Source organism: Acomys minous (assembly GCF_964271855.1).
Source record: "Acomys minous genome assembly, chromosome: 9".
NCBI lineage: Eukaryota > Metazoa > Chordata > Mammalia > Rodentia > Muridae > Acomys > Acomys minous.
Genome location: NC_140490.1, coordinates 81,276,881 through 81,295,253, shown reverse-complemented (window position 1 = coordinate 81,295,253; position 18,373 = coordinate 81,276,881). Strand labels below are relative to the sequence as shown.

At 57.6% G+C, this 18,373-nt stretch overlaps 1 protein-coding gene across 2 annotated transcripts in view; it reads left to right on the top strand.

Annotated features, from left to right (window-relative positions):
• AP3D1 (adaptor related protein complex 3 subunit delta 1) overlaps positions 1-18,373 on the top strand; it is a 36,658-nt gene that overhangs the window by 16,764 nt on the left and 1,521 nt on the right. The window contains exons 7-30 of one of the 2 annotated variants that reach the window (XM_084795488.1): positions 2,109-2,248; positions 2,335-2,408; positions 2,926-2,975; positions 3,968-4,017; positions 4,463-4,511; positions 6,363-6,508; positions 6,768-7,147; positions 7,981-8,212; positions 9,406-9,551; positions 9,925-10,066; positions 10,482-10,553; positions 11,354-11,429; positions 11,519-11,706; positions 12,727-12,800; positions 13,238-13,406; positions 14,294-14,365; positions 14,717-14,824; positions 15,712-15,849; positions 16,035-16,082; positions 16,492-16,681; positions 17,207-17,295; positions 17,410-17,495; positions 17,805-17,926; positions 18,098-18,177. In XM_084795488.1, coding sequence (XP_084651614.1) covers positions 2,109-2,248; positions 2,335-2,408; positions 2,926-2,975; positions 3,968-4,017; positions 4,463-4,511; positions 6,363-6,508; positions 6,768-7,147; positions 7,981-8,212; positions 9,406-9,551; positions 9,925-10,066; positions 10,482-10,553; positions 11,354-11,429; positions 11,519-11,706; positions 12,727-12,800; positions 13,238-13,406; positions 14,294-14,365; positions 14,717-14,824; positions 15,712-15,849; positions 16,035-16,082; positions 16,492-16,681; positions 17,207-17,295; positions 17,410-17,495; positions 17,805-17,926; positions 18,098-18,177 — 2,921 coding nt within the window. Of the gene's footprint in view, positions 1-2,108; positions 2,249-2,334; positions 2,409-2,925; positions 2,976-3,967; positions 4,018-4,462; positions 4,512-6,362; positions 6,509-6,767; positions 7,148-7,980; positions 8,213-9,405; positions 9,552-9,924; positions 10,067-10,481; positions 10,554-11,353; positions 11,430-11,518; positions 11,707-12,726; positions 12,801-13,237; positions 13,407-14,287; positions 14,366-14,716; positions 14,825-15,711; positions 15,850-16,034; positions 16,083-16,491; positions 16,682-17,206; positions 17,296-17,409; positions 17,496-17,804; positions 17,927-18,097; positions 18,178-18,373 lie in introns of both variants that reach the window. The other variant, XM_084795489.1, reaches the window with a different exon arrangement.

Below are 18,373 nucleotides of genomic sequence, written 5' to 3'. Positions count from 1 at the left end.
CTCTGAGACACACAAGTAGAGTGGCAACTCTGTCCCTCCGAGGCTCCTGCTGCCTGCGCCCTGGAAGCAGCATCCTGAGACAGGTTGCTGTAGCACATCTGCATGGTCTGTGCTTGAAGCCCGCTGTCTCAGGCTGTGTGTGAGGCAGAGACCCGGGAGATGAGGCTGGGAAACCAGTGCACATCCAGGCCCCTGAGAGGAGCACACACTCCAGTAGAGCAGGTCTTATAGCCCAGACCACACGTTACAGCAGCCACACAGCCCAGCATGGGCCTCGGAGGCAACGTCTGCCATCAGCTCCCTGAGACTGGCATACAAGGGACCCACCTGGCGTTTTACTCATGGGGCAGATGAGTGTTTGTGCAGGTGTGTTCACAAGAGGAGGCTAGGCCTGGAAGCCTCTCATTTCCCAGCCTACAGGCTGCTGTCTGTCAGGGAAAGATAAGGCCCAGAGCAGCACATAGCTCAGCAGTGAGCACTCCTCCTCAGTGGGCCAGGCACTCAGTTCAGCTGATTCCAGCTGGAAAGTAGAAGGGCTCTGGCCACCCTGTGGCTCACTGCTTCCCTCCTTCAGGTCCTCAGCAGGCTGAGGCAGGAGAATTGTAAGGACAGCCTGGGTTATAGACTGACACCTTGTCCCAAGGTAAAGTGGAAAGGCAGAGGCTGGGGCTCAGGTCATGGGATGCCCGGCACATAGTAAAGCAGGTGTGGTAGCACGTTCCTGGCCGTGGAGGCAGAAGGGCCAGGCGTTCAAGGCCAGCCTGGTTCCAGGGGACCCTGCCTTAGAAAAAGTCAGCAGTGGCTAGGGCTGGGCATGGCAGTGCCCTCTTGTAGGAGGGGCTCTTGAGTACCCTGCCTAGCTAGTGAGCTGTCAAGAACTGCTCCTCCCAGCTCAGGGACACAGCTCTTACTGGGGCTTCTCTAGATAGGACAGATGTGATGACTAATCATCGTTGGCCACTTGATTGTCCCTCTCTGTCCTCTGTATGCCTTGGGTGGTCTTTTTGGTGCTGTCCTGAGCCGGGGCAATAGCGAGCAGAGCCACCACACTGGGGCCAGGACATTCCTGTGCATGTGCCTTGCTGTCATTTTGTGCTTCTTTGAGTGTGTGTGAAGGAGCCTAATCAGGGTGGTGTTTAGCCTGGAGCTGGGTGAACCTTCCCTTGGGAGAGAGCAGTGTGGTCCATGTCCTGTCTGTCCCCTCCCAGACAGGGTGGCAGGGACAGAACAAAGAAACAATCCCACTCGGGTCTGCTTCTTAAGAGACCGGGAGCTCACTGGAGTTGCTCACACAGCACAGGCAGCCTACACTGTTGAGTCGTCTCCCTCCCACATTAACACCCATTTCAAGAAAGCCAAATGGGGCTGGAGAGATGGCTCAGAGGTTAAGAGCACTGTCTGATCTTCCAAAAGTCCTGAGTTCAATTCTAGCAACCACATGGTGGCTCACAGCCATCTATAATGTGATCTGATGCCCTCTTCAGGCCTGCAGGCATATATGCAAACAAAACACTATATATAATACATCTTTTATTTTTTAAAGATTTATTTATTTCTTATGTATATAGTGCTCTGCCTGCATATATGCTTGCATAACAGAAGAGGACATCAGAACACTATAGATGGTTGTGAGCCACCATGTGGTTGCTGGGAATTGAACTCAGGACCTTCGGGAGAACAGCCAGTGGTCTTAACCTCGGAGCCATCTCTCCAGCCCAATAAATAAATCTTAAAAAAAAAAAATTCAAAGGGGCAAGGTGTAGACAAGCCATCTATCCTAAGCAGGAACAGTGTTCCCTCAGCTTCCCTCTGCTCAGAGTAGCCCCAGGACTGTTGACTGGGCCACATGGCTGGGCTCTCGCTGGCTGTGTGCATGCTGACAATCGCCAGTGTGTGCTTAGGCTTCCACAGTGAGCCCTGTACCACATGTTCCTGTTGTCCAGGGTATCCCTTTGTAGATGGGCGCCTCCTTTTCTGTGACGGGATGGTGTGCCCTGTGGGTATGACTGTTACTGATGTAAACAGGGATGTCCTTGTTGATGGAGACACCACCTTGGTAGCAGAATGTTCCACTCTCTGCTGATATGGACCCCTTTCTTGGTCTTTAGGGGTGCAGTCTGCAGCTGTTAATGTCATCTGTGAGCTGGCACGCCGTAACCCTAAGAACTACCTGTCCCTGGCCCCACTGTTTTTCAAGCTCATGACATCTTCCACCAACAACTGGGTCCTCATCAAGATCATCAAGCTGGTAGGTGCGGAAGGGCGGGCGTGTGCTGGGCCTGGGTCCATGGCCTATGGGCATTCCCGGTGACTGTGGCACCCCTCTCCCTGCAGTTCGGTGCCCTGACTCCCCTGGAGCCCAGGCTGGGCAAGAAACTGATCGAGCCTCTCACCAACCTCATTCACAGGTACCTACTCCTCACAGGGCACTAATGGGATGGGGGTGGGATTGGCCCCCTCTTTGGCTGCTACCAAGTTGGGCAGGGACACTGGTGCCACTCTGACATCCACTCCTCTCCACCTCACCCTCCTTGCCTCACTCTCTGCCCCAGCCTCCTGTGGGTGCTGGATTCATAGCACTCGATTCAGTCACCTTCCACCTGCATGCCCACAAGGAGCAGTGCGTTCATGTTGCCCTTAACTACCCTGCGGCCCAGGGCTTCCATGTCCCTCAGACTGATCCTCTGCCAGGGTGGCACAGGAGAACCTGCAGGCCATTGTGACGCATGCAAGGACGGGGCTGCGGGTGGGAGAAGTCAGTGGTGGGCTGCATTCCCTGCCCACAGGGAGGAGCCACAGTGATCACATGGTGTCACTGGGCTTTAGCGGGGTGGCAGTGACACTGCTCCCACAGAGCCCAGCAGAGTGACCATGTTTGTGGGCAGCACTACTTGGGCGGGGTCCTCATACCTTCCTCTCTCTCAGCACCTCTGCCATGTCCCTGCTATACGAGTGTGTGAATACTGTGATTGCAGGTGAGTGCACTGACATAGCCCTGCAGGGAGGGCACTAACGGGGTGGAGGTGGGATCGGGCCCCTCTTTGGTTACTACCGAGCTGGGAAAGGTGCAGGTCCTCCTGTGAGCGGCCTGAGCTGCCCAGCACCCAGAGCATCCCTAGGTGAGGCCGCGCCCCGCCCAGGCTTTCTTCTCTAGTGCTGCTGTAAGCTCAGGTCTCTCCATGGCTCATCTCCCAGCCCTTCTCAGGCCTCTTTGCAAATTTGAGAGGTTATTTCCCAGCTTGGGGACAGAGCCCAAGACCAGCTCATGGTCTACCTGGCAGGCCCATGCAGCAGACCTGAGCTGAGGTAGCCATTTCACCCAGATCACCTAGGAGCCAGGCTGAGAGACAGCAGTGTGCTTACTTTGCAGGCATGGAAAGTTGAGTGCAAAGTCATGGCTGGGCTGTGTCACCCTAGCACTGGGGAGAGGAGCAGGCAGATCACTCGAGCTTGCTGGCAGCCACTTTAGCCAGTCAGTGAGCTCCAGGGTCAGCCAGAGACGCAAGCGGGAAGGGTGGCAGACGCTGCCTGCTGTTCCCCTTTGTCTTCCTGTGCACACACATGCACACAGCATACCCAAGTAGAGACTTAGGACTTGGGCCCAGCATCCTTGTGCTTGTGATTAAACACAGCCTTCCTCTCTGCTATCCTGCCTCAGGGGCTTTGCAGGGTCTTGGGCCAACTCTGCCCAGCACAGGTCTGTTCCTCAGACCCCAGAGAGGAAAAGGAGTTATGAGTGAGCCTGTCTTAGGTACCGGTACTTTAGGCCCAAGAACTTGTGAGGGAGGGCGGGAAACCCAGGCCAGATCCCTGGCTTCCCAAGGCCCAGCCTATATCCGCTTTCTGAACATGCAGCCGCCTCAAGCCTCCTGGGAGCCAGGCAGCCAGGTCCCTGCTGGTGGGGATGGGTCAGTAGGGTGTCAGGGTCTGGCTCAGGGGCACTAACCTCAGACTCCATGTGTCCCAGTGCTCATCTCACTGTCTTCCGGAATGCCTAACCACAGCGCCAGCATCCAGGTAAGTCTCTGTGCATGTCAGAGGGACTAAATCTAACATGGTGGTCAGGTTCCTCAGCAGTGTAGAGACAACTGTGATCACCTCCAAGGTCACTTTTCACAAACAGCTCAAGTATGCAGGAAGTCATCTAGGCCCAGCCCTCCCACGGGTACCTCCTTTCTCCACTGCTCCTCCATCTGCCCTGTGAGGGCCAAATCGGCTTGCCTGGGCAGCTGCTATGTACTCACTCTCCCGCACTCTCACCTCCTCACTCCCACTTGTCCTCACTGGCACCTGCAGGTCCACTTTGTCATGTCATGTCTCACTTCCCCAGTGAGAAGGCTGCAGTCACCTGCCCTCCCTGTCCCCAGATGCATGCCCTTGGTCAGGGCTGGTAGTGGGGTGGAGAGCAACACCCAGCCCTGCCTGGGAGGACGTGACCAGCGTGGCTTTCCCCTCCTCTCAGCTCTGCGTCCAGAAGCTGAGGATACTGATAGAAGACTCAGACCAGAACTGTAAGTCCCTCCCACCTTCCTGTCTTCCACACCTGAGTGCTCTGCCCAGGAGTCAGAGCCCCGCCCCTGAGGACCAGATGCTCAGGCCCTCTGCCCTCTGCTGCCCTAGTGCCATTCCAGCATGAGGACTGTGTGGGGTGCCTGGGAGCCCTCACCATGGCGAGGGGTGCTTGGTGGTTGCAGGGCCGGCTTCTTGGAAGATAGGGCTGAACGGACTGTGGTGGGGACAGCAGACAGGAAGGTGCTCCAGGCTGGGCTCGTGCTGTGTTGTTCGAGCACACTAATGTGTCAGGGTCACAGACAGACCCACCTACGCCTCAGAAACCAGCTATGTGGCACAGGCTTCAAGGTCATGGTTGGCAACTTACTGACTTCAAGGTTAGCCTAGGCTACATAAACGTTGTCTCAGAAATAAATGGTGAGATCTGCGCTCAGGCCACGGCTGCGTCTTAGCAAGCAGGAGGCTGCAGCAGGACAGTTGGGAGATCCAGGTCAACTTGGTTCCACAGCAAGACCTGTGTCAAAACAAAACAAGGGGGCTAGTGAGATGGCTCAGTGCATAAAGGTGCTTGCCACCAAGCTTGATAGCCTGATTTGATCCCTGGGACCACATAGTGGAAAGAAAGACATTACTCCTACAGAGGGTCTACTGACTTTGGTGCACCCCCATATAAATAAATGGTTAGGCTTTGGGGTTTTTTTTTTTTTTTCTTTTTCTTTTTTTTGTTTTCTTTGGCTTTTCAAGACAGGGATTCTCTGTGTAGCCCTGGCTGACCTGGAACTCTCTCTGTAGACCAGGGTGCCTACCTCTGCCTCTGGAGTGCTGGGATTCCAGCTAATATGAGTTGTTTTTATTTTGAAGGGCAAAAGGAGGCTTGGTGTGATGGTACACACCTATTGTCTTAGCGCTTGGAAGGAGGTGGTGGATTCAAGTCCAGAGTCCCTCTGAAAGTCTGGCTACCATCACCCCAGGCCTCAGGGAAGCTTGCAGCAACCCACAGCTGCCTTGTGTCCCCACACTGCTCTCTGGTTAAACCTGCTCCAAAATGGGGTCCATGTCAGTGCCATCCCCTGCTTCCTCAGGCCAAGGGTGAGCTTCCGTTGTCTACCACGTCCCACCCCTCACCTAAAGACAGACAGCCCATAGGGCACAGGGTCACACGGATCCCCACCTCAGACCGCAGCGTCTCAGCCGCTCTCATGTCTTACTGTTGGGAGGTGTCCCATTTGTCGATGGGACCACCTCTCACTCTGTCACAAAGTGAGGCTTCAGGTTCTGGTGCACAGCTAGACTAGCAGCCATTGTCACTTCAGAGCATGTGGGCAGGGTCCTGGGACGCACAGTCATTGAGCTGCTTTTCTTGTTTTGGGTTTTTTTTTTTTGTTTTTGTTCTTGTTTTTTGTTTTTTGAGACAGGGTTTCTCTGTGTAGCCTTGGCTGTTCTGGAACTCTCTCTGTGGACCAGGCTGACCTCAAACTCACAGAGATCCGCCTGCCTCTGCTTCCCAAGTGCTGGGATTACAGGTGTGCGCTACCATGCCCGGCTTTGTATTGTTTTTTGAGACATGGTTTCTCTGCATAGCCCAGGCTGGCCTTGAACTCAGAGATCCGCCTTCCTTTCCCTCCTGAGTGGTGGGATTAAAGGCGTGTGCCACTATGTTGTGAGAGGTTGGGGTACACAGCCTCCACCTTGGCTTCCTGGGGGCGTGGCTTACAAAAGTGACCATCAGCTATAAGCATCTCCAGTTGGGGCCATCGTGGCTGGAGGTGGTTATACATTCCCTCTGTTGTACCATGGGTCATGCTATTCCACTCACTGTGCCCAAGCTAACAGCCACTTGGTCTTTACAGTAAAGTACCTGGGGCTGCTGGCCATGTCTAAAATCCTGAAGACGCACCCCAAATCTGTGCAGTCCCACAAGGACCTGATCCTGCAGTGCCTAGATGACAAGGACGAGTCCATCCGCCTGCGTGCCCTCGACCTGCTTTATGGAATGGTGTGTGGCCTGCAGCCTTCGAAACTTCAGCACCTGGGCCACTGCTGCCCAGGCTGCTGGGGTTAGCCTTGGCCCCTGTCCAGGCTCTAATGGGGCTAGGTACCCAGTGTGAGGGCCTTAGTCACTCTCCCTTGGTCAGACACAACTCTGCTGTCTCGGGAGGAAACTGCCCTCTTGGGCTCCTAAGTCCTGGCTCGGCTGTCAGCGGTAATGGCTGTCTGCGCCTGCCTTTGCTCACCATCTGGCTCTTTTGCCGCAGGTATCCAAGAAAAACCTGATGGAGATTGTAAAGAAGCTGATGACCCACGTGGACAAGGCCGAGGGCACCACCTATCGCGATGAGCTGCTCACCAAGATCATTGACATCTGCAGCCAGTCCAACTACCAACACATCACCAACTTCGAGTGGTACATCAGCATCCTCGTGGAGCTGACGCGGTTGGAGGGTACCCGCCATGGCCACCTCATTGCTGCACAGATGCTGGATGTGGCCATCCGGGTCAAGGCCATTCGCAAATTTGCTGTGTCCCAGATGTCTGCGCTGCTTGACAGTGCCCACCTAGTGGCCAGCAGCACTCAGCGCAACGGCATCTGTGAGGTGCTCTATGCTGCTGCCTGGATCTGCGGGGAGTTCTCAGAGTGAGTTGGTGCAGCCTGGCGGGGGTACGTGGGCAGCCCGTGTCCCTCCACGGATGGCCTGTCCATTTGGGTCACACTGGCTATGCAGAGGTTCCTCTAGATCGTAGACCATGGAGCAGATGTGCTCTGCGTCCCAGCTGGGCAGGCTGCCACCATCAGGGCCCGGCCTCACCTTCCTCAGTGGCAATGGTGAAGCCCATCCCACCAGCCCTGAAGCCGCCTCATTGAGCGCCACATGCAGCTGCTTTGCCTTCATGCCAGGCTCCAGGAGTACATGGGTGGGTAGGCTGGGGTGGCTGCAGCACTGCGTTCCACCTCACACACCTGGGTCAGAGGACACATAACAGCTATGACACAGAGCAGGTGTGCGTGTGTTGTTAAATATCAAACTCAGGAGTCAGAGATCTCATCTCTCTGGAAATGATGGAATTTGCCCAGTACCTCCCATTGCCCCAGGGCTCAGCCCACGCAGCAGCATATCAGTCCCTCTTTGAGGACTCGGTGGGAGCCCTCTCCTTGAACCCCACAGGGCAGCCACAGCACACGGATGCCAGGAGCTCATTGGCAACTTTTGTGGTGCTGGGAATTGAACCCAGGACCGCGTACAGATCAGGCAAACACAGGTCCTCTGTCCTCTGTCTGCTGGTGACAGTCACATCTTTGCCCTGGTTTCTTAAACTGTGCCCTTTTGTATGTGTTCATGGTTCTCGGTTTCCCACTTCTGCACAGTGAGAGCACGTGCCCCAAGGCTGTGCTTTAGCTGAGAAGCACAGGCCCTGCTTCCCTGGGTCTGTGGGTGTGCTCAGTAGCCTCATGCAGCTCCTGTCCCCCAGGCACCTACAGGAACCCCAGCAAACCCTGGAGGCCATGCTGCGGCCCAAGGTCACCACACTGCCCGGCCACATCCAGGCTGTGTATGTGCAGAATGTGGTGAAGCTGTACGCGTCCATCCTGCAGCAGAAGGAGCAGGCTGATGACGCTGACGCTGCGCAGGACGTCACCCAGCTGCTGGTGGAGCGGCTGCCGCAGTTTGTGCAGAGTGCTGACCTGGAGGTGCAGGAGCGGGTAAGACCTGCATACTGGGGATTCTGCTCATGGCTGAGACTGAACATGGCAAGGGCGTGGCTCATGCCGTGTAGGCACATGCGGGGCTGGCATGGGGTCAGGCAGGAGGGCAGGGATACCTGCTCACACCCCACACCTCAGAGGCAGCAGGGCTTCAAGGTCCACAGCTGCCCTGCATGGCATCTCCAGCTGGGGCTGCGCTTGAACACGTGTACTCACATAGCTGTAGCTACACTCAAGGCAGTGGTGTTACCAGGGCCCCCATGTCTGGGAACATCTTGGCCCCTTCCTGGTCCTTATCCCCAGCACAACCAGTAGATGGGAAGGATTTTCTCCCTTCTCCGGCGCGTTGTTGAAGTCTCCAGCCCAGCTGAGGCTTGGAGCCCGTGGGCAGGGGTTGGGTGTGGATGGGCCTGAGAGCCAGGGCAGCAGGTAATAGGGCTGGGCAGGGCCCTGCTTTGTTTGTTTGTTGTGGGTCAGGCCTTGAACCTGTCTGTGTCAGGCATGTGCTCTGTCACTGAGTCACACTCCAGCCCGGGACAGCAGGTGGCCAAGGTCCTGGGCTGACACCTGAGCATTTGGGCCCAATGGCCAAGGCTGCTTTTGATACCCCATGGTAATGTCAGCTGTCACTGAACCAGGCGCCGTGTGGGTTTTTTTTTTTTTTTTTTTTTTGGTTGGTTGGTTTGTTTTTTGAAACAGGGTTTCTCTGTGTAGTCTTGTCTGTTCTGGACTCACTTTGCAGACCAGGCTGGCCTTGAACTCACAGCGATCCGCCTGCCTCTGCTTCCCGAGTGCTGGGATTATTGGGATGCGCCACCACGCCCGGCTTGCCATGTGGCTTTTACTAGGTCTCTGGAGACCCTCTTTTGACAAGCTCAGGTCTGGGCGCTAACCCATCCATGGTTGAGGAGCAGGCCCAGGCTGGGCCCTGTAGGAAGTGTGGCTGCACACTGAGCCACACCTGCTGTTGGTATGCTTATGTGGCACAGTGGCCAGAGCTGCCTTGTATAGCTGTGTGTGCACAGGACTGAGTGGCCTTTGGTAGCCCCACAGGAGGTGACATTACCTGGAGTCTTCTCCACTTGGGCTGACTCCCTCCCTGTCTGAGATGGCCACCGACATTGGCTGGGTGTGTAGCTGAACCACAAGGGGAGGGGTCAGGCACCCCATTCTTGGTTGCTGTCCCCTAGGCATCGTGCATCCTGCAGCTGGTCAAGCACGTGCAAAAGCTGCAGGCGAAGGGCGTGCCGGTGGCCGAGGAAGTGAGCGCCTTGTTCGCAGGAGAGCTGAACCCTGTGGCCCCCAAGGCCCAGAAGAAAGTCCCAGTTCCTGAAGGGTGAGGATTGGGGGCTGCAGCCACTGAAATGACCCTGATCAAGGAAATAGTTAGGGGCTTTCACACCTGCCACCAGCCAGAGTGACAAGAAATGGCCCTGGGGCTAGGCGGCCTGAGCCCGCCCTTGCTCACTCACACAGAGCCACCCTTCCTGGGACTGCTGCTAGTCCCTGGTCCTCCGGAGCGTCCTTGCCTGCCATTATCTACCACATCACATGGCCTCTGGGTGCCTCCCAGCCGCCTCCCTGAGGTGCTGCTGTTAAAAGATGTCACAGGCACCTGGTGGCCTCTACTTGGGCTAAGTGTTGTGGTGGTAATAGTAGGACAACACAGAGGAGACCAGGCCACCATATGACCCCTCTGTACTACCTAGCCTAGACCTGGATGCCTGGATCAACGAGCCACCGTCTGACAGTGAATCTGAGGAGGAGAAACCCAAGGCCATCTTCCACGAAGAGGAGCAGAGGCACTCTCGACGCAGGCAGCCTGAGGAGGATGAGGAGGAGCTGGCCCGGGTGAGCATGGCATTTCAGGAGCAGCCAGTTCACTAAAAGTAGTGTCAGGCCAAGGGCATCTGGGGCTTGGCCATGCTATCAGACACAGCCTGTGACACATGGGCCAGAGGACTCTTGACTTCCACCTTGTCCCTTTGTCCAGAGTCAGCCCCTCTCATGAGTCCCCCTTTCTGGACCCTCAACAAACACTAGAGTAGGAATGGTGGACAGGAGCTGTGGCTCAGGATGGGTAGACCCAGGCCAGCCCTTTTAGGAGGCAGGAACCTCAGGCAGTCCGCCCACCCGGGAGCTCCGCCCACCCAAGAGCTCCGCCCCTTGAAGTGCTTTTAAGCTTTCTGCCCTGCCCACCTGGGGTCTTGGGACCTGGGCTGGCAGGTCTTGAGACACATGCTTATGTGGAGTCCTGTTCCCACAGCGGCGAGAGGCCCGGAAGCAGGAACAAGCCAACAATCCCTTCTACATCAAGAGCTCCCCGTCCCCACAGAAGGCAAGTGGCATCCTTGAGTGTCCCTCACCAGCTGCCTTGTTGAAGCCTCAGGAAAGCAATGGACTTACAGCAGCAGTGCCTGGGTAGCCCAGCTGCGCAGAGCTGTGCTGTGTCTAGGTCTTGGAGAGCCCTCTGTGGTCTGGATGGGCCCAGAGGCCCTGACTGCTACCACAGGGTGGACGCTCTGCCCACCTGGCCCACTGTACCCACAGGCACAGGTCGTGCTGATCCCACACGGGCAGGTGCCTGGCTCCTAGCCCTCTGCAGATCCTCATGCCCCTGGGAGATTCCAGCTTTTGTGGTAGGAGGGTCACTACTGACCATGATGGCCTAGAAAGAGAGTTGATAGCACCCCTGGTGTGGAGGGCACCTGCTCTGGAGTTAAGCTTCCATTTTGGAAGAAGCCAGGATTAGCACTAGAGCTCTGTGGGGAGGGTAGAGCCCTTGGCCGGCACTACATCACCCAAGCACGGTCACCCAGCATTCAGGAGATAGACAAGACAATCAGGAATTTAAGGTCGTCCTTGGCTACAGAGTGAGTGTGAGGCAAGCCTACTAAAGTCCCTGTGTCCAAAATAAATAAATAAAAAGTGACAGTCATGGTTAGATTTTTATCTCGGCGTAAAAGGAAGGCTGCAGTTAGTCCTTCCTCACAGCCTGTGGTGTCACCTGGGCTGTGGGCCCATCTTCTCTCTATGGAACCTGGAGCGGATGAGGAACGCCCAGTCTGGCACATAGGGCCCCCTCTTCCTGCCTCCTGAGCCGCTGAGGCTCACTGACACCCTGGGTCCCTCCTTCAGCGATACCAGGACGCACCAGGCGTGGAGCACATCCCTGTGGTGCAGATCGACCTCTCGGTGCCTCTGAAGGTTCCAGGCAAGTGTCTCTTGGCCCTGAGCTTATGTGCAGGACATGACATGACGGGTTCTGGGTGTTGCTGAGCTGTGCCACCCACGCTCCCACAGGCATGCCCGCGTCCGACCAGTACGTGAAGCTGGAGGAGCAGCGGCGGCACCGGCAGCGCCTGGAGAAGGACAAGAAGAGGAAGAAGAAGGAGAAGGGCAAGCGCCGTCACAGCTCGCTGCCCACAGAGAGCGACGAGGACATTGCCCCTGCCCAGCGTGTGGACATTGTCACTGAGGAGATGCCCGAGGTTAGCCTCTGCCCAGTCCTTTCATCCTTGGTGGCAACAGGCTGTGTGTTCCTAAAAGTACAGGGGCAGGAGGCTGGCTCGCTGTGAGCAGACAGCTGTGTACTGATGCAAAGCACAAGCCCCTGCGACCGCGGCTTCACTGCGCTCTGTGCTGCCAGCCCCGCTCTGGGTGGCACTGAGGGACGTCCTCCCAGGCTGAGCCGTGGGTGGCACTGAGGGACGTCCTCCCGGGCTGAGCTGTGGGTGGCACTGAGGGACGTCCTCCCGGGCTGAGCCGTGCGTGGCACTGAGGGACGTCCTCCCGGGCTGAGCTGTGCGTGGCACTGAGGGACGTCCTCCCGGGCTGAGCCGTGGGTGGCACTGAGGGACGTCCTCCCGGGCTGAGCCGTGGGTGGCACTGAGGGACGTCCTCCCGGGCTGAGCCGTGGGTGGCACTGAGGGACGTCCTCCCGGGCTGAGCCGTGGGTGGCACTGAGGGACGTCCTCCCGGGCTGAGCCGTGGGTGGCACTGAGGGACGTCCTCCCGGGCTGAGCTGTGCGTGGCACTGAGGGACGTCCTCCCGGGCTGAGCCGTGCGTGGCACTGAGGGACGTCCTCCCGGGCTGAGCTGTGCGTGGCACTGAGGGACGTCCTCCCGGGCTGAGCCGTGGGTGGCACTGAGGGACGTCCTCCCGGGCTGAGCTGTGCGTGGCACTGAGGGACGTCCTCCCGGGCTGAGCCGTGGGTGGCACTGAGGGACGTCCTCCCGGGCTGAGCCGTGGGTGGCACTGAGGGACGTCCTCCCGGGCTGAGCTGTGCGTGGCACTGAGGGACGTCCTCCCGGGCTGAGCCGTGGGTGGCACTGAGGGACGTCCTCCCGGGCTGAGCTGTGCGTGGCACTGAGGGACGTCCTCCCGGGCCGAGCTGTGCGGGTGTGGGCACGACAGCAGACAGCCCTGCTGTTTGGGGCAGAAGGGACTGAGCCTCCACCAACACCTGCGGTTGTTAGTTGACTGAACACTGACCCCTCCATTCTTTCAGAATGCTCTGCCTAGTGACGAGGATGACAAAGACCCCAATGACCCCTACAGGGCACTGGACATTGACCTGGATAAGTAAGTGAGGGGTGTAGGGGTACACCTGGGGTGCACCTGGGCCGGTGAGGTCCCCATTCCCAGGGTGCTGAGAAAGCTCTTAGCCTTCGGGGTGGGGGTGGGGGAGTACGTGGCCATGGCAGAGGGGTGTGTGTTTGCGTGTGATGCCGCGCACACCCTGTGGTGAGGGGCTCAGTGCAGTGCCTGCTGTGTGAGGATGAGAACCTGAGGTTACCCTCCAGCACCCACTACAAGCCAGCCCTAGCAGCCAGAGCACAGTGGCCTCTGGAGCTCAGTGGCTGGCCAGCCTGTCCTTCACATGAGCCGTCATATCCAGAAGTGGGCGGGAAGCCCGGGCGTTTGCTGTGCAGGCAGAGGGTCCACTCCTGGCACCACAGCTGTCATGGGCACTTGCTGGCGCCTCAGCCTGGTGACCTCATGTCCTCACCTCTCCCAAGGCCCTTGGCTGACAGTGAGAAGCTGCCTGTCCAGAAGCATAGAAATGCGGAGACAGTGAAGTCTCCAGAGAAGGAGTGCGTCCCTGGGGTAGAGAAGAAGAGCAAGAAGCCCAAGAAGAAGGAGAAGAAGCCCAAAGAGCGAGAGAGAGAAAAGAAGCTGGACAAGAAGGTGCGCACCTGGGGCTCCAGCCTGAGCGCTGAGGGCAAAGCCGGCCAACCCCACCTGAGGGCAGAGCTGGGCGCAGTGAGGAAAGGAGCCAGGGAGGCCGCGCACAGTGAGCTGCTGTCCGCAAGCTAGGCCTCTACAATCTGTCCTGGGGAGCATGCGATAGCCCTGTCACAGCCTCCAGCTGCTTGGTTTGTTTTGAGACAGGGTCTCACTGTCACTCCTGCCAACCTGGAACTCACTATGTAGACCAGGCTAGGCCCAAACCCACAGAGATCCTCCTGCCTCTACCTCCTAAGTGCTGAAATTAAAGACATGTGTCATCATGCCCAGCACTCAGGCTACTTTTACCTTGCATTTTGAGACTAGATCTCACTGAGTTCTCTAAGCTAGCCTTAAATAGTCAATCCTCCTGCCTCGACCTCCTGAGAAGCTGAGGTAACAGGCCTAGCTAAAACTGTATTCTATTTCTTGGGTGCCCTCATCAAGTCTAGGATCCCAGTGATGCTGCTGAGGTGTAGCTCAGTGTGGTGAGGTTTAGAGATAGCCCGTCTGCTGCTGGGGCTGTAGCATCATACCCAGCCACAGACAGGCCAGATCCCAGGACTGCCCTGACTTCTAGGCCAACCTGGGCTACAGTGGGATAACTTGGGTCAGAACGCACACACTCCATGTACTCAGCTCTACTGCTTTCTGTGATGTCATTACCCTCTGCATGGCTGGTGGGTGCAGCGGACACCTGTGTGAGAGCAGCCAGTACTCAGCATGACTGCTGCACAGCAGGCAGGCCTTTCCTGTGGTGGGGAGGGGAGGATGGCAACTGGCTGGAGACCAGCTCTTGTCCTAGCCACTCCCTGCCTTTGCCAAAAACACTCTTCTTGCAGCTTCAGGGCGAGGACTTAGACTTCTGGCTCTCTACCACCCCACCACCTGCTGCTGTCCCCGCTCCTGTCCCATCCACGGTAAGTGCTGGCCCCACTCTGAGTGTCCCCTCGCCCCAGGAGCTGGAGAGTGGCAGGCATTGCCCCTACAGGCCTGCAACAATGAGTGGAGTCCAGCCTGTGGGAGGCCCTGGGTCAGGCCCTGTGCCCACGCTCCCCTCCTCGCCTGTGTCTGTTGCTGTCCTGCGGGGCTCTGCTTGGCAGAGGGGTTGTCCACAGAGATCCTTTGGAGGGTGTCCCCGACCCTCACCTGGGGACAGCTCTGGTTAAGTAAGTTCAGAATTCCTTTACTGCTGCTTCTCAAGCTGCAGCCTTGAGCAGTCAGGGGGTGTCACTCTACCAGAAGTACCCCTGCCCTTTCTGTCTCTGCAGGAAGAACTTGCTGTGAGCACTGTCGCCCCTACTAAGGATGAGTGTGAGGTCCTCAAAAGGGAAGAGCCAGAGGATGAGGAGGACCACATGGATCATGACCAGGAAAGGGTGAGGCATGCAGGACAAGCCACCCAAGGCTGTGCCTGAACCCCAGGCCATAGGCACGCTCACAGGGGTCTCAGTAGTGGCTTCCTCCAGAAATGGCTGCTCCTGATGCTTCAGCCTCTGGAAAGGATCTGGTGGTTCCGGTGCAGTTTCCAAGCTGTGCGCCACAGCGCTATCTCATGGCAGAGCCTTCCATCGCCCCTGAGCAGTTAGTTGGCCACATCCCCTCCTGCACCCCCATCACCCTTGCATACACTTGCGGTCTCTAGATGCACCAGTCATGGAGTCCCATGACTGGAGTCCCTCCAGTGTCTGGCTCATTGAGAGCATCTCTGATGTTCTCTTCTTTTTAGAGAGATGAATGGTGTGTGTGGAGGATGCTCTGTGGTCCTGGGATCTGAGGTGATGGAGCAGCAAGCTCTCTTCACCACTAAGCTATTAACCCAGCCCGAGCCCCTCCGGAAGCCCCCTCATGTGTGCTGCCTTGGAGCCTTGCTCGTGCTCATAGCTGTGATACTTCCGTGTGTGAGGTCATTCGTCCGTACATGCTGGGCTATTGGCCCTGGCTGGTGTGAATGTAGGCACAGCTCTCTGTGAGCACTCCTTCCTCTGCTGTGGCCAGTGAGGTTGTCCCTGTATGACAGTCTAAAGTCTTGCTGCTCTGTGCTGTGGATTTGCCTTCCCTCTGACCAGCTCCTACTACTGACCTGTTGGCCCCAAGGTTCTCGTGTCTGCCGGGCCTGACCTCCACCAGCCATGGTGACCTGTGGGATTCCTGGCTTTGCTGTCCCACCTGCTCCCCCCTCCCCCTTGTGACGTGAGGGGAGAGAATGATGGCAGGGGCCTTTGGCGGGCGGGACACATGGGCCTGAGCGCAGACTCTGCTTCAGAAGTCATCTCGGCACAAGAAGAAGAAACACAGGAAGGAGAAGGAGGAGAAGCCACGAGACAAGAAGAAAGCCAAGAGGAAGCAGGAGCAGGCGGAGCCGCTGGAGAACGGCGCGGCAGAGGAGGAGGAGCCCATCCCGGTGAGCACGATGCCGCCCTGTCAACCCAAAGCTGCCACCCAGGTTCTGTTGGGAGAGGACACAGGGCCTCTGCAAGCTGTGCTGTGTGGTGGCTCTTGCTCCTCAGGAGGGTGTCATTCCCAAGCATGGGCTCTGTAACCCAGTCCCTGTCACCCAGAGCTGACGACAATGTCTCTCCTCCTCAGCCCATGTCCAGCTACTGCCTTCTGGCTGAGAATTCCTACATTAAAGTGGTAAGTGGTGCTGGGTTGCTGAGGGGCGGGGCACCTGCTGCTGGAGCACACCGTCTCGAGAAGCCTCGCAGAGCTCCCAGCAGCATCAGTCAGTGTAGGCCCACTCACAGTAGCCCACCACAGCTGCAGAGCCCAGGGTGGCCAGGCCACCTGCGGACAGCCTTGCTGGCAGAACAAGGATTACAGCTGTGCACCATAGTCTTGTGCACCACTAGCCGCGAGCACAGTGTGAGACTTTGTCTCCAGGAGCGACAACGCAGGGCTGGGTGTAGCTTCATGAAGGGTGCGTGCTGAGGGTTACGTCCTGGGCCAGAGGCAGCTTTCACAGGAGTCACTGTCCTTGAGCGTGGCTGTGAGCTTACTCCCCTCAACTGGTCCCTGGTGCTTGACCCTACCCTCGCTCATGCAGACATATGACATCCAAGCCAGCCTACAGAAGGACAGCCAAGTGACTGTGTCTGTCATCCTGGAGAACCAGAGCAGCAGCTTCCTGAAGAACATGGAGCTCAACGTGCTGGACTCGCTCAACACCAAGATGGCCCGGCCAGAGGGCTTGTCAGTGCACGACGGTGTGCCCGTTCCTTTCCAGCTCCCCCCTGGTGAGCCTGTACCCATCAGCCCTGGCTTTCACCGTGCCAGCCAGCTCTGCTTCCCATCCCCACCTGTGTCACTTTGGCTCCTACACAGTGGACTTAACTAGAGCTCATACACTGGGCGGTGGTGGCGCACGCCTGTAATCCCAGCACTCAGGAGGCAGAGGCAGGTGGATCGCTGTGAGTTGGGGGCCAGCCTGGTCTACTAAGTGCGTCCAGGACAGCCAGGGCTACACAGAGAAACCCTGTCTTGAAAAAAACAAAACTAGAACTCCTAGGGACAGCTGAAGCCATAGGCCCCAAGCTTGTGGTGTCCCATGTCCCGGGACTATTCTTGGGGCATGGTGAAGCCACACATGCTGGCTTTCACCTGGGACACTGGGCTGGGGTCAGGGCCTGCAGCAAGGCTCATTATTTTTGTCACTGTAGCATCCCAGCCAGCTGTGACACCCCAGAGTCAGTGCTGGCCCACTGGGTGAGCTCTGACACTCCAGAGTTGGTACTGACCCACTGAGTGCTGTCTCCCATCAGGCGTCTCCAATGAGGCCCAGTTTGTGTTCACCATTCAGAGCATTGTCATGGCGCAGAAGCTCAAAGGCACACTGTCCTTCATTGCCAAGGTATGCGCTCTCTGCTGGGCTCCAGCGCCCCTACCCTGCCCTCGGGGGGTGCCAGACATCGACAAAAAAAAGGGTCTGCCTGGGAAGCTCACCCCACAGCCTTTCCCCTCACAGGACGATGAAGGAGCCACCCATGAGAAGTTGGACTTCCGGCTGCACTTCAGCTGTAGCTCCTACCTGATCACCACTCCCTGCTACAGGTGTGCACCTCCGCCCCACCACACACCCTCCCAGCTGGTGGGAGGCAGGCCGGAACTTGTAGGCTGCGAGGTAACATGAGACTGCTCAGGCCCTCAGCACAGGCACCGCACACCCCCTCTCCAGCTCCAGACATGTCTTCGCTGTCCTGGTGCTGCTTCTGTCTGAGGCTGACTCTGCCAGGTGGCATTGCAGACGACTGCTACTCTGTCCCCAGCCCTGCCCTGTGTGCCTCTGATGGTCTCGTGCAGCCGAAGTACTCCTGTTGGGGTGGCAGGCCTGACCCCACCCTCACTTCTGCCCTCCCACAGTGACGCCTTTGCCAAGTTGCTGGAGTCGGGAGACCTGAGCATGAACTCTATCAAAGTCGATGGCATTAGTATGTCTTTCCAGAACCTTCTGGCAAAGATCTGCTTCCACCACCATTTTTCTGGTAAGCAACATCACTCTTGATGGATCCATCCCACAAGTCACAGGAGCCACCCTCCCACCCCAGCCAGGCCCTTCCTGCACAGGGCCTGAGCCCCAGCTCCTGTGTCCTGGCGGCCCTGGCTGGAGAGGGCCCTGCCAGGGAGCATGGGCCTGACTCCCCCACCTGTTGCAGTTGTGGAGCGAGTAGACTCCTGCGCCTCCATGTACAGCCGCTCCATCCAGGGCCACCATGTCTGTCTGCTGGTGAAGAAGGTGAGTCCCCAGCAGCGGCAGGGCACTCTCAGCTACAGGCTGAGTTTCCCACACCTGCCATGTCCAGGGCTCTTCCTCAGGGTCCCCATCCCAGGAGGTCAGCCAGACTCCCACAGTTAGAGCATGCCCCCCAGCTGTACCACCCCACAGTTAGAGCACGCCCCCCAGCTGTACCACCCCACAGTTAGAGCACGCC